Source organism: Schistocerca serialis, chromosome 2, assembly GCF_023864345.2.
Source record: "Schistocerca serialis cubense isolate TAMUIC-IGC-003099 chromosome 2, iqSchSeri2.2, whole genome shotgun sequence".
NCBI classification, from domain to species: Eukaryota; Metazoa; Arthropoda; class Insecta; order Orthoptera; family Acrididae; genus Schistocerca; species Schistocerca serialis.
This window is the reverse complement of record NC_064639.1, coordinates 827,592,423-827,607,272: the sequence shown is the minus strand read 5'-3', so window position 1 is coordinate 827,607,272 and position 14,850 is coordinate 827,592,423. Positions and strand designations below refer to the sequence as shown.

Here is a 14,850-nt window from a genome sequence, read left to right as displayed (position 1 = left end):
GGCAAATCAATGTTAGTTTCTAGCATACATTTTTCACATTCAGTCTCATCTATCTTAGCAATATAACTACCAGCTCACAGCCATCAACTTGAATTTCAGTCTGGTAAAGCTGATAAACAGAAGTAAGGCCCCACAAGAGTAATGAAAACATTGATTTTTAATAGAATTCAACTCTTTGATCGTTACTTACCGCCCAGCCCAAGAAGTTCAAAAGAAAGTTCTCTGGGATTCCCTCATATACTGAAGTAATAATTCTTTTAGTAGTTTTGTTATAATATGCACATGATTCTGCTCCATCTGGCTGTCCAGTTTCACTGAACAATGTCTCACCAAATAACCTGAAAGCAAAACATTTTCTGTAACACTCAGAGTCATAACTGGTCTCAGACTATCACTTCAGAAAAAAAAAAAAAAAAAAGAAAAAAAAAAAAAAAAAAAGAAAAAAAAACAGAATAAACCATGTTTTATGCGAAAGTGATAAATTAAAAAAAAGAAAAGAAAATTAATTTCTCAAGTGTCTTTACCTTACCATTGCAGCAGAGCTTACTTATCCATATATACCAGCTTCAGAACAATACAGCATCTGTAATAATAAAATGGCACAAATTAGTTTATTTAAATATTCTAAGTATAGCTTACATTGCATCACTGCAGTTTTAGTGAAAAACTGCATCAAAGTGGTGTGACTTTTTTTCCTTCAACTTTTTTCAAATAGTTACAGTTTTAGAATTAAGCTCATTATTGACTCAAAAGCTAAGTTATGCTGTATGGCCCAATCACATTAATGTGACCACCTGTCAAAAGCCTGGTGTAAAGGGACACCCTCCTGTAGCATTACTTTTCTTGAACAGAAGTTATCAAAACCAAAAATAATTTCTACCTTTTGAACAAGTTAATACTATCTCAAATGTTTTTCTAAAAAACTGCAAATGATTTTGTACACGTTGTCTTAAATTTCAAGCTAAAATGTATAAAATGAAATTATTTTTGTTGTTACACTCAATATGTACTAACCATGTATATACAGTTACAATTACTCTTCTTTAAGAAACATTCAAAATTACGAAATAGCTGGAACACTTAAAATTCCTATTGTTATTTGCACAATCTGATGATATTTGTTATGCTTACTTCTGGATTCATTTATAAAATAATGGTATAGATTGATAGAAAGTCATCTGTCAATAAAGTTTGTAAAGTCTTTGGAATATTGTCAGTACCACAGAATGTGCTAGTAGTGAGCATACATGTGATCGGAGGTGTTTTTATGTTTAGCAATAACAATATCCCCCCCATGAACCACACACCTTGGTGCTGGTGGGGAGGTTAGCATGCCTCGGCAATACAAATAGCCATACCATATATGCAACCACTACGGAGGGGTATCTGTTGAGAGGCCAGACAAACATGTGGTTCCTGAAGATGGGCAGCAGCCTTTTCAGTAGTTGCAGAGGCAACAACCTGGATGATTAACTAGTCTGGCCTTGTAACATTAATCAAAACGGCCTTGCTGTGCTAGTACTGCGAACGTATGATAGCAAGGGGGGGACGACAGCTGTAATTTTTCCCGAGGGCATGCAGCTCTACTGTATGGTTAAATGTCATCCTCTTGGGTAAAACATTCCAGAGGTAAAATAGCCCCCCATTTGGATTTCCGGGCAGCAACTACTCAGGAGGACGTTGTTATCAGGAGAAACAAAACTGGCATTCTACAGATCAGAACATGGAATGTCAGATCCCTTAATCAGGTAGGTCGGTTAGAAAATTTAAAAGGGAAATGGATAGGTTAAAGTATGATATATTGGGAATTAGTGAAGTTCAGTGACAGGAGGAACAAGACTTCTGGTCAGGTGAAAAAAGGTTTATAAATACAAAATTAAACAACGGTAATGCAGGCGTATGTTTAATAATGAATAAAAAATAGGAACATGGATAAGCTACAATGAACAGCATAGTGAATGCATTATTGTAGCCAAGATAGACACAAAGCCCACGCCCACCACAGTAGTACAAGTTTATATGCCAACCAGCTCCGCAGATGACAGATTGAAGTGTATGAGGAGATAGAAGAAATTACTCAGATAGTGAAGGGAGGAGAAAATTTAATGGTCATGGGGGACTGGAATTTGATAGTAGGAAAAGGAAGAGAAGGAAAAGTAGTAGGTGAATATGGAATGGGAGGTAAGGAATGAAAGAGGAAGCTACCTGGTAGAATTTTGCACAGAGCACAACTTAATGATAGCTAACACTTGGTTTAAGAATCACAAAAGAAGGTTTTATACGTGAAAGAGGCCTGGGAAACACTGGAAGGTTTCAGACAGATTATATAATGGTAAGACAGACTTAGGAACCAGGTTTTAAATTGTAAACATTTCCAGGGGGCATACGTGGACTCTGACCACAATATATCTGTTATGAACTGTAGATTAAAACTGAAGAAACTGCAAGAAGGTGGGAATTTATGGAGATGGTACCAGGATAAACAGAAAGAACCAGAGGTTGTTCAGAGTTTCAGAGAGAGCATTAGGGAGTGATCAACAAGAATGGGGGGAAAAAAACACAGCAGAAGAAGAATGGGCAGCTTTGAGAGATGAGATAGTGAAGGCAGCAGAGGATAAAGCAGGTAAAAAGACAAGGGCTAGTAGAAATCCTTGGGTAACAGAAGAGATACTGAATTTAACTGATGAAAGGAGAAAACACAAAAATACAGTAAATGACGCAGGCAAAAAGGAATACAAATATCTCAAAACTGACATCGACAGGAACTGGAAAATGGCTAAGCAGGGATGGCTAGAGGGCAAATTTAAGGATGTGGAAAATGTAGAGGCATATATCACTAGGAGTAAGATAGATACTGCCTACAGGAAAATTAAAGAGACCTTTGGAGAAAAGAGAACCACCTGTATGAATATCAAGAGCTCAGACAGAAAACCAGTCCTAAGCAAAGAAGGGAAAGCAGAAAGGTCAAAGGAGTATATAGAGGGTCTATACAAGGGTGCTGTACTTGAGGGCAATATTATGGAAGATGAAATGGGAGATATCATACTGTGTGAAGAATTTTACAGAGCACTGAAAGACAAACTGAAACAAGGCCCTGGGAGTAGACAACATTCCATTGGAACTACTGATAGCCTTGGAAGATCCAGCCTTGACAAACTCTTCCATCTGGTGAGCAAGATGTACGAGACAGGCAAAATACACTCAGATTTCAAGAAGAATATAATAATTCCAATCCCAAAGAAAGCAGGTGTTGACAGGTGTGAAAATAACTGAACTATCCATTTAATAAGTCACTGCTGCAAAATACTAACCTGAATTCTTTACAGATGAATGGAAAAACTGGTAGAAGTCGACCTTCGGGAAGATCAGTTTGGATCCCAGAGAAACGCTGGAATAGGTGAAGTAATACTGATCCTATGACTTAAATTAAGGAAAGGCAAACCCACATTTTGTAGATTTAGAGAAAGCTTGTGACAATGTTGACTGGAATACTCTCTTTCAAATTCTGAAGATGGCAGGGGTCAAATACAGTGAGCAAAAGGCTATTTACAATTTGTACAGAAACCAGATGGCAGTTATAAGAATCAATGGGCATGCAAGGGAAGCAGTGGTTGGGAAGGGGGTGAGACAGCTTATCCCCAATGATATTCGCTCTGTATATTGAGCAAGCAGTGAAGGAAATAAAAGAAAAATTTGGAGTAGGAATTAAAATCCATGGAGAAGAAATAAAAACTTTGAGATTCGCCGATGACAATGTAATTCTGTCACAGACAGCAAAGGACCTGGAAGAGCAGTTGAATGGTATGGACAGTGTCTTGAAAGGAGGATATAAGATGAACATCGATAAAAGCAAAACAAAGATAATGAAAATTAGTCGAATTAAATCAGGTGATGCTGAGGGTATTAGATTAGAAAGTGAGACACTAAGTAGTAAATGAGTTTTGCTATTTGAGGAACTGATGGTGGTTGAAGTAGAGAGGATATAAAATGTAGACTGGCAATGGGAAGAAAAGCATTTCTGAAGAAGAGAAATTTGGTAACATCGAGTACACAGGGTGTTACAAAAAGGTACGGCCAAACTTTCAGGAAACATTCCTCACACACAAAGAAAGAAAATATGTTATGTGGACATGTGTCCGGAAATGCTTACTTTCCATGTTAGAGCTCATTTTATTACATCTCTTCAAATCACATTATTCATGGAATGGCAACACACAGCAACAGAACGTACTAGCGTGACTTCAAACACTTTGTGACATGAAATGTTCAAAATGTCCTCTGTTAGCGAGGATACATGCAGCCACCCTCCGTCGCATGGAATCCCTGATGCGCTGATGCAGCCCTGGAGAGTGGCGTATTGTATCACAGCCATCTACAATACGAGCACGAAGAGTCTCTACATTTGGTACCTCATCCATTGCAGGTGTCCTCGTCGTTTTAGGTCTTCCCCAGCCGCGAGTCATAGGCTGGAATGTTCCGTGCTCCCTAAGACGCCGATCAATTGCTCCGAACGTCTTCCTGTCGTGACACCTTCATTCTGGAAATCTGTCTCGATACAAACGTACCGCGCCACGGCTATTGCCCCTTGCTAATCCATACATCAAGTGAGCATCTGCCAACTCCGCATTTGTAAACATTGCACTGACTGCAAAACCACATTCGTGATGAACACTAAGCTGTTGATGCTACATACTGATGTGCTTGATGCTAGTACTGTAGAGCAATGAGTCGCATGTCAACACAAGCACCAAAGTCAACATTACCTTCCTTCAATTCAGCTAACTGCCGGTGAATCGAGGAAGTACAGTACATACTGACAAAACTAAAATGAGCTCTAACGTGGAAATTAAGCGTTTCCGGACACATGTCCGCATAACATCTTTTCTTTATTTGTGTGTGAGGAATGTTTCCTGAAAGTTTGGCCGTACCATTTTGTAACACCCTGCATATTTAAGTGTCAGGAAGTCATTTCTGAAAGTATTTGTGTGGAGTGTAGCCATGCACAGAAGTGAAACATGGATGATAAATAGTTTAGGCAAGAAGAGAATAGAAGCTTTCAAAATGTGGTAATACAAAAAAAAAAATGCTGATGATTAGGTGGGTAGACCACATAACTAATGAGGAGGTAGTGAATAGAATTGGGGAGAAGAGAAATTTGTGGCACAACTTGACAAGAAGAAGGGATCAGTTGGTAGGACATGTTTTGAGACGTCAAGGGATTAGCAATTTAGTACTGGAGGGCAGCATGGCGGGTAAAAATCTTAAGAGTGAGACCAAGAGATGAATACACTAAGCAGATTCAGAAGGATGTAGGTTGCAGCAGTTACTTGGAGATTAAGTAGCTTGCACAGGAAAGAGTAGCATGGACAGCTGGACTGAAGACGACAACAACACAACAATGCAATGTTCATTTTTGAAGTGGAAATTGTAAGGACAGTGTGATATAGAAAAATGTGAAAGAACAAAAATCAGCATACTAACAGGCAATTCTTTTCTAGTTATCTCATCAATTGTGCCCATGAGAGCCTATAATATCAAAAAATTTCAGCTTCAAGAATCAACCCCTAGACTTTAAGAACTGGAGCCAAGTACGAGAAAAGAAGATAAGTAAAAAAGCTTTATTGCAAATCTTACTCCTCTCTAAGCTTCTTGAAAGAGTTTATTACAAAGTGAGTGACAATCAACAAATAATGTGAGGAAGGGGTAGATTACAAGTGTTGACAATGTCCAGGATCAATTGACTGATAATGAAGTTTTCTCTGTTGCAGAAGAAGGGAGAGTGATTTGTGCCACTTGCAGTTTATGTATGAATGGTCTTTAAGAAAAAACACCGAGAGCTGCCCAACCAAGTCGCATCAACAGTGACTATATGTACTACCAACGGCAAATCAAATGGTTCAAAGGGCTCTAAGCACTATGGGACTTAACATCTGAGGTCATCAGTCCCCTAGACTTAGAACTACTTAAACCTGAATAACCCAAGGACAGCACACACATCCATGCCTGAGGCAGGATTGGAACCTGCGACCATAGCAGCAGCACAGTTCTGGACTGAAGCCCTAGAACCGCTCAGCCACAGCGGCCGGCCAACAATGACAGACTGGATCGAATGTAAGAGGACTTTACTACTACGAAGAGGGGCATCAAAAAGGAAAGATAAGTACAAACTATTTGTGAAATTAATCTGTTTATGGACACATGCTTGCTAACAAAATAAACAGAAATGAGGGTAGTAGTGATTTAGAAGTGAAAGCAGTAGGACCTAGCCAGGACATGTTTTAACCAAGTTAAAGCATGGTCAGCAAAGAAAAAGTAAAAACTGATATTTTGCAGTTGTTTATGACAAAAACTAGAGGAAATGGAGATGGATACCTATAGCAGATGTAGTGCAGATGATGATCAGTTAACCAAAAAATTTACTTCACTACAGTGACAATTAAATGACCTGTAAACAATAGTAAAATGGATAGGGTACAATACCAAATAGACCAACTTAGTAATCAGGATTCAGAGCTAAACAAAAGGATTGACAGAGGGATTAAAAACTGTGAATGGAAAAGTTGATGTTTTAGAAAATAAATGTATTGTTTTGGAAAATGAGTTATTTGTCGAATCGGCAAGACAGTCAAAGAATGTTGATTATATCAGAGTTGAACAGAAGGAATATCAGATTTTTCATTTATGTTTTGATCAGAAGTTTCGGGATACTATGTTTAATTATAGTGATGTAGGTGCTAATCACAAACCAGAACGTGAGAGTAGTGAGAATTTTGAAGGAGTATATACTAATAATTTTTCTCTTGGTCAGAAAACAGTCTTACTGATGTATGTAAATCATGTGACGACTGTATTGGATCTGAATTAGGTGGTATTTTTGATGTATATGGGAATGAGAGCTGTAAAATAACTGAGGTTGGTTAAGTCTGACAATAGTAGCTTACTGCAAATGAATGTAGGTGAGGTAAGTGACTGATGGAGATCAGACTTGTGTTCCTACTGACATTGTTGATGAAGTAATTTGGGACAAATATGATGATGAGTATCAGGTATTTGTGGAGTTTAAGAATAATAAAGTTTCAGAGTCATTTGTGAACGGTGTTGACAATACAGATAAGAATGTGATGAGGTAAGCGAGAGTCATAGAATACCAGTCCAGTAAAAGCAGTTTTTCATTAATGCCATGCACATTAAAGATAGCTACTCCTCGCTGAAGGAAGTTCGGACTTGAGTGCCCCAGGGCTCGGTCCTAGTTCCTTTTCTGTTCATCATTGCAATTAATGACTTACCTTACCAGGAAGGAGCAAATTCAACTGTGCGTTATGCAGATGACACAACACTGCTGAATACACACCATGACAATAGAACTGCATCAGGCAACACAGGAAAAACTAGAACTAGGTAATGAATCTGTTTCCTTCTAATTAACTCCTATGTAATCCTGATACAACTCAAGAACTAATTCTAGGTTTAACTACAGCTGTTGGAAGCAAATCAGTAAAACTGTTAGGATTCCACACTAATTCAGAATTAAACTGGGAGGAACATATTAGCCATATCTGCAAGACAATAGCAAGAGTGTGTTATCTCATCTAGAGACTGACAAATGTAGTCACTTATGAGTATCTGAAGGTGGTATATTTTGGCCTGTTTCAATCACACACTTCCTATGGCATATTGTTATAGGGATATTCTTGCTTTGTCAGTAAACGTCTGGAGAGAGAAAAAAAAAAAAGGTAATCAGAATAATCAGCAAAGTTAAGCCTAAGGAACACTGCCACCCCCTCTTTATCAAGGACATGATATTACCTGTTGTAAATCTATACATCTACACAGCACTGCTTTACATCAAAAGCAACTTAAACGAGTTCAAGACCAGAGAGAACATACATCCCCACAACACCAGAGGCAAACTGGACTTCGACATACTAAGACACAGAATCACAAAGACCGCAAACTCATACAAAATAATGAGTTTACAACTCTTCAATAAAATTCCAGCATCTGCTCAGTCACTGACCAGTAATATTTTCAAATGTAAGATTGATGACTGGTTACTCAAACACCCATTTTATAAGAAAATAATATTTTGATATAATCTCTGACATTAGTATATAAGAATATTCCTAAAAGAAGTGGAATTCAATTGTAAAAACTTTACAGTAAAGTTATCGTTAATTGTATATTTAATGTACATACCTATTCTGCTGTAAGTGGTCAATGGTGAATAAACTGAATACTGAAACTGTATACTGAATTATCCAGACAGTAACAGCGAATTATCTGTAAGCCTGGAGAATAAAGGTGAAAACTTTTTGAAGTTTGTTTGGGACCAGATTGATGGTAACATAGATAAATGTGCATTCTGGAATAGGTTATGCTGTAGTTAGTCAAAATTTGTATCCAAATCAATCTATATCTGGAAACATGAGTACCTGAAGTAATGCTATGATACCAGAGAAGTTGATAAAACCCAGTAAAGACTGTGTGGATGTAGCATTTGATGAAATTGAAAGTGATCTTTTACATGAAGTGTATAAAAACAGATGATTAAGATTTTGGGTGTCCTTACATTAAGATTAAGATTGATCAGTGGGAAGGGAACTGTGATTGATACAGGTAGACCAATTTGTGGTATATCTGAACAATTTAGAGATAATAACCATTACAGTAAGAACTTTGTGGAAATGTCCATTGTACATGTAAAGATGAGAGGAGCTACTGGTAAGCAAACAAGTACGTAAAATGTCAAGTACTGTTAATGTTTAGTATAGAGGAGAAGACCTGTGACCATGGATGCATAATAACCCCTAGTCTAGAAGAAAATATACACCATGTTTGCAGATGCATAAGACTATATAACTGTGTTTTGTTTGTCTGGTATGTAGTATGTAAGATGATGATATTTTTAAAATCCTGTCTTATCTATTGACTGAGTTTAAATCTATTATATAGTATATGATTATGTTTTGTACTAGATTTGTGCTTTAGAATTTGATACATATTTGCCATGAGATTAAATGAGTAGATCCTTCTACAATTTTGAAATGGGACAATGTTCACAATTTATACTGTAAAAATTAGGAATAGTATTTTAGTAAATGTGTGTATATCACCTTGTTAGCTCATTTTTTTTATTTTTGCATTTAACTCTGTTTATTAAAGTTTCATACGTGAATACTTTTTAATCTCATTTGACATAAATCCTAGAAGGTGTACAACTTTGCTTCTGCCACTTTTTCCCCAACATTTAAGCCTTTACTGAAACAAATTAGTTACACATGTATCATTCAAAGTATTTTCCATCACTGGCCACTACTTTCTCCCATCTTTCGGGCAGTGTAGGAATCCCGCGTTGAAAAAATTGTTCATCTTTTGAAGCGATCCACCAATCGATCCAATTTATGACTTCTTCATGAGATCAGAAGTGTTGGTCAGCCAGGCCATGCACCATTGATCTAAACAGGTGATAGAGGGAGCAATGTCTGGAGAATATGGCAGGTGGGGTAGGCCTCCCCATTTTAACATTTCCAAGTACACTTTGACCTCTTTTGCAACATGGGGTCGAGCGTTATGTTGCAAAATCACTTTATCATGCCTCTCGCTGTACTGAGGTCGTTTGTCTTTTAATGCTCTGCTCAAACACATTAATTGCATTCAATAATAAGCACCTTTGACTGTTTCACTTGGTTTTAACACCTCATAGTACATGATGCCGAGCTGGTCCCACCAAATGCAGAGCATGATCTTGGAGCCGTGAATATTCGGTTTGGCCATTGAGATCCCCATGATTTTTTGCATTTAGGGTTATCGTAATGAACCCATTTTTCGTCCCCGGTCACAATGCGATGAAGAAATCCTTTCCATTTTTGCCTCTGAAGCAACTGTTGGCTAATACACAAACGCCGTTCAACTTCTCTTGGTTTCAGCTCACACGGAACGCAAATTCCTTCTTTCTGAATCATGCCCATACCTTGAGACGTTTTGAAATTGCTTACTGTGTCACTCCCACTAATCGTGCCAGTTCTTCTTGAGTTTGACGCGAGTCTTCACTCAGGAATGTCTCCAATTCTGCATCTTCGAAAACATTCTATCTTCCACCACTATGCCAGTCTAAGCATTATTGAAGTGTTGAAACCACTCACAACACTTTCTTTGACCAATAGCATCCTTAGCGTACGTACTCCAGAGCACTCGATGAGACTCAGCTGCTGTTTTCTTCATATTGAAACAAAACAGTAACACCTCCAGCAAATGACAAGAATTAGGCATGTAAACTGACATTTACAATTAAGAATAACTTTATGGTGCAGACAAATCGACTAATGTTTGAATGAGGTCATGTTGACCAAGGTCCGAGCTAACTGCCTGACGTCTGCGATCTGTTTCTTTCAACCGCTACTTACCGCTGTCGCCACCTATACGCAAATGGCGGATGCAAAGTTGTACACCTTTTACATAATTGCTTTTGAAATACAAATAGGGAGAACATATGCCGTGTGATGTGAAGGAAGTATTGAACAGCATATTTAGTACACAAAACAATGTTTCAGGATTTGATGTGAATGGTAGACAGGGAGTTACCTATCCACTGGAGCGTGTGATGAGGGAGGAAACTGGAAGATGTGGGCAGATCAACTCCCCATACTGCTGTATGGCTGTACCCTGCTGGACCAGTTGACTTACAAGAGATCATAGGTGCTGGGTAATGTACTCAAGTGTCTGCCAACTACATCTGTATCTGTGTTGTGACAGATTTGTAAATTGTTGGCCAAGACTGCCAAAGACAGTGTTATTCCAAATAAATGTATGTTTTTTTTTTTTCAAGTAGGGGGATTGATTTCCCAATACATTATATAACTTTAAATCAGTATTTTTTATCAATTGCAAATGAATCTTCTAGGCCTTTGTGTATGTAGGTTAGTGAGTCTACATATCCTCAAATACTCTGGTTTATTTGGCTGATTGATTTTGTGCTATATTCCTACTCATGATTGAGTATATCCTTCTGGTCTGCACCCACCGTTGCGAGTTTTTTTTAAGATGGCTAACTCATTGCACACTTAGGCTCTGAATTCTCTCTCTTCTCTTTTGAAGATGTGATTTTACGGATGTAAACCTGCAATTTGTAATTCTAGTAATTAATCTTGTCTCTGTATTTATTTCTGTAGTTTAGTGTTGGAATGTTGTAGTTTTGACTTTGTATCAATGTTCTTGCGACAATGTTCAACAGATCTGAAAATCTGAATGCCATGTTCTGATATATGAACAAATTATGACTTGTATGGTAAATATTTTTCTTATATTTTCTATAATAAGCTATATATCACATACTTCTATACATCTGTATTCTATCTTTTGGCATCATTTTGTACACCATTTGGCAAAACTTTTAATCTGTCACAAAATATTGTAAACACATTGTTTCCAAATACTGCGAGGGGGTTATTGTAAAGGGAGACCCTCCTCTAGCATTACTTTTCTTCAACAGAAGTTATTAATACCAAAAATATTTTCTCCCTTCTACACAAGGCATTATTATCTCAACTGTTTTTCTAAAAGAATTGCATATGATTTTGTTGTGTTGTATTAAATTTCAGGCTAAAATATATCTTTTTATACCACTTTATTTTCATTGTTACGATCGGTATGTACTTCCTCTGTATATACAGTTAAAATTACTCTTATTTTAGAAACATTTCAAATTACGAAATATCTGGCACACTTAAAATTAATATTATTAACTGCACAATCGGACTTCTGCATACATTTATAGAATAATGTATAGATTAATAGAAAGTCATTTGTCAAGAAAGTTTGTGAACTCTTTGGAATATTGTTAGTATCGCAGAATGAGTCTGTAGTGAGCATGCCTCTGATGCGATCGGACATGTTTTTATGTTTGGCAACAACAATGTCATTTTCAGTTTTGAAGTGAAAATTGTAAGGACAGTGTGATATAGAGGAAAAATTTGAAAGAATAAAAAATCAGCATTAAAACAGGCAATTCTTCAGTATCTTGTCAAATGGAACCATGAGAACCTGTAATACCAAAAAATTTCAGCTTCAAGAATCAACCTCTAGATGTGAAGAACTTTAGCCAACTAAGAGAAAAGATAAGTAAAAAAGTTTATTGTAAATCTTACTCCTCTCAAAGCTTATTAAAAAAGTTAATTATGAAATGAGTTACAATCAACAAATGAGGGAGGGTGATTACTCTGGGTAACCACCTTCCACAGTATGGACCACAGAGAGAGATGCAGGAAGAGTGTGAGGTTCTGGAAGGTACTGACAGGGATGTGGAGCTATGTGAAGTAAGTTCATGGCCAGTTGCATTACATTTCTCGGTTGAGGTTCCACGGCGTGAACTGCCTGAATGAGGTGGTCCCACAGATTCTCGACTGGATTTAAATCCAAGGAGTTTGGTGGCCAGGGAGCACTGTAAACTTGTCCTGTTGCCCTTCAAACCACATACTAACACTGCAAGCTATGTGACATATTACACTTTCCTGCTGCCATCGTGCCGAGGAAAAACAAACTACATGTTTAGGCCTCATGTTTAGGCCTCATGTTTAGGCCTCAGAAGTTTATACCTTAATTGAGTTTGAAATTGTGGTATGGGATATAAATTTATCATTCGCTTATATATAGTGTCCCTCAAGAGGAATGGCCAATATTAAGGAATATGAGGAACAATCATTTGCAGCAAAAGTCTAGTAAACAGGGGCTCTAAAATTCATCCATAACACTACAAGCACTTATGAAGAGATATGTTTCACAGTAACAAAAATAAAAAGCTATGGGTTTCAGAGCCCATGTTTACTAGACTTACTTTTGCTTCAAATGATCGATCCTGTCATATTCCTGAATAATGACCATTTGTCCTGGAATTCCCTGTACATATATTTTACGTGCATGATACTTTTGTTCACAAAACAAAAGTTTGCAATATGCCTTATATGGAGAACCATTTATTATTCTGATAACTACTTCCACAGAATTAAGATGTCACACACACACACACACACACACACACACACACACACACACAAAATATATATATATATGTTTCCCCTCAAAATTATGCCACATGATATTTATGCTTTGGAAAAACGAAAATTAGGATGTTCTAACTAATATTTCATATAGATAACACACTTTAACAAATAAATTACTACACAACTTACCACTAATATATTTTACATACTGACCCCAAGATAATTTACCATCTAAATAGACACCCCCAAAACTTAATATAGCTTGGGTCATCTGAGGGAAGTGTATTTTAGAATAAAAACCATCTGCTAGGTTTTGTTTTCATTTAGCAAGAATCCATTTGCTATAAACAAACAGGACAGTTGAGCAACCATCTTTTTGATACAACTTTTAAGGCTACAGAGATCATGACTACTGTATATAATACTGTACTGGCTCAAATAAATGAAGGCAGATCACTAATCATTATTATGAACAGAAAAGGTTCCAGCACAGATTCAGTGGAACTTCACTTGCTCTATACTAGATATTACTTTGTCAATATGGACAACTTGCTTATGGTTCTGTAGATTGGATATAGGACTTTAATAGTTTAAGGCTTTTCTCTTTACTATCAAAGTCGTTTTTTTCAAGAAGTGGTGCATGTTCCACACACTTAAAGGATCAAGTTCATGGCAAGGCCTCTTCATGTAACTCTATAGACTACTGCTTTTGCCTACAGCTGTTTGTCCTTTGCAGTTGAAAGCTGTCCACAACACTCCCAGGGGTCTGGGATTTCCTTAAGATGACTCAACCATAGGAGCATCTTAGTGGTAAAGAATAAATGTACTAAAACTTCATTCACCTCAGCTTTTATGATGCCATATCTCAAACTATATGAGATACCATGATACATTTTTGTAGGTCCATTTAGCAGTATATATGGGTGCTGTCTGCAATATTTATTGCAAACAGATTTAGTGGTACAGAAGCAACAAATTTAAACGTGATGCATGATGCAGCAGTTTTTCACACGTCATTGTTTACAACCTCGTATCTCCTGAACCATGATAGGTGGTGGTTCTTACCCTGAAAGCAAGGGGTGTGTGTATCAAGTTCAGTTGCAAATGGTCCAGTGATTTAGGAGGAGATGTTACGGAATGAACACACACACACACACACACACACACACACACTTTCAAATACGTATGGATATAGATACATCTACACACCTTTGTTTCTCAAATCAGTCAGCTGTTTAGTATACCACAGATTTTGTCTGCTTGGAACCTTGGTTTTGAAGCCTTTGCCAATTACTTTGCATTTCTTTATGGAAATGCTGCTATTGTATTGTGTCAAAAATGCTTCAAAAAGCCCTATCAAATTTTATCTGTATTGACAAATCTTTACTTACAGTATGTGTATTGCCATAACACTGGCCAAGACTGTCTCTGTAAGGGAGAGAATTACAAACCTGACAACTTTATCATCAATGACAGGTCAATTCATCATGAATCTTGGGACAGGTTGTTTTTATTACTCTTACCAAGAAGGAATCTATTGCTTTAATTTAGAGAATTATAATCAGTAACTGGAAACACTGTCAGAACACATGATTCTTATGGAGTTTTAATATTGGCATAATTTTGTCTAGACATGCTTGCTTTCTGGGAGATCTTTTATTGACAGTGAATTGCACTGTCCAATAAGTTTTCAGATCAATGACACTACATCAAAATCTGCATTCAAAGCTCCACCTACTTTAATACAGGGTGTTTCAAAAAGAATATACGTACTGCAAAGTATTATTTTGTCCGAACTATCAATCACTGCGCCTCAGCTTGGCTATTGGAGAAACGAGTACGTAGTCTAGTTTAT

At 37.1% G+C, this 14,850-nt stretch overlaps 1 protein-coding gene across 2 annotated transcripts in view; it reads right to left on the bottom strand.

Annotated features, from left to right (window-relative positions):
- LOC126458088 (CSC1-like protein 2) overlaps window positions 1-14,850 on the bottom strand; it is a 180,083-nt gene that overhangs the window by 127,012 nt on the left and 38,221 nt on the right. The window contains exons 2-3 of one of the 2 annotated variants that reach the window (XM_050094905.1): window positions 525-583; window positions 191-338 (exon numbers count right to left, since the gene is read on the bottom strand). In XM_050094905.1, coding sequence (XP_049950862.1) covers window positions 191-338; window positions 525-532 — 156 coding nt within the window. In that variant the 5' untranslated portion in view covers window positions 533-583. The remainder of the gene's footprint in view (window positions 1-190; window positions 339-524; window positions 584-14,850) is intronic. The other variant, XM_050094906.1, reaches the window with a different exon arrangement.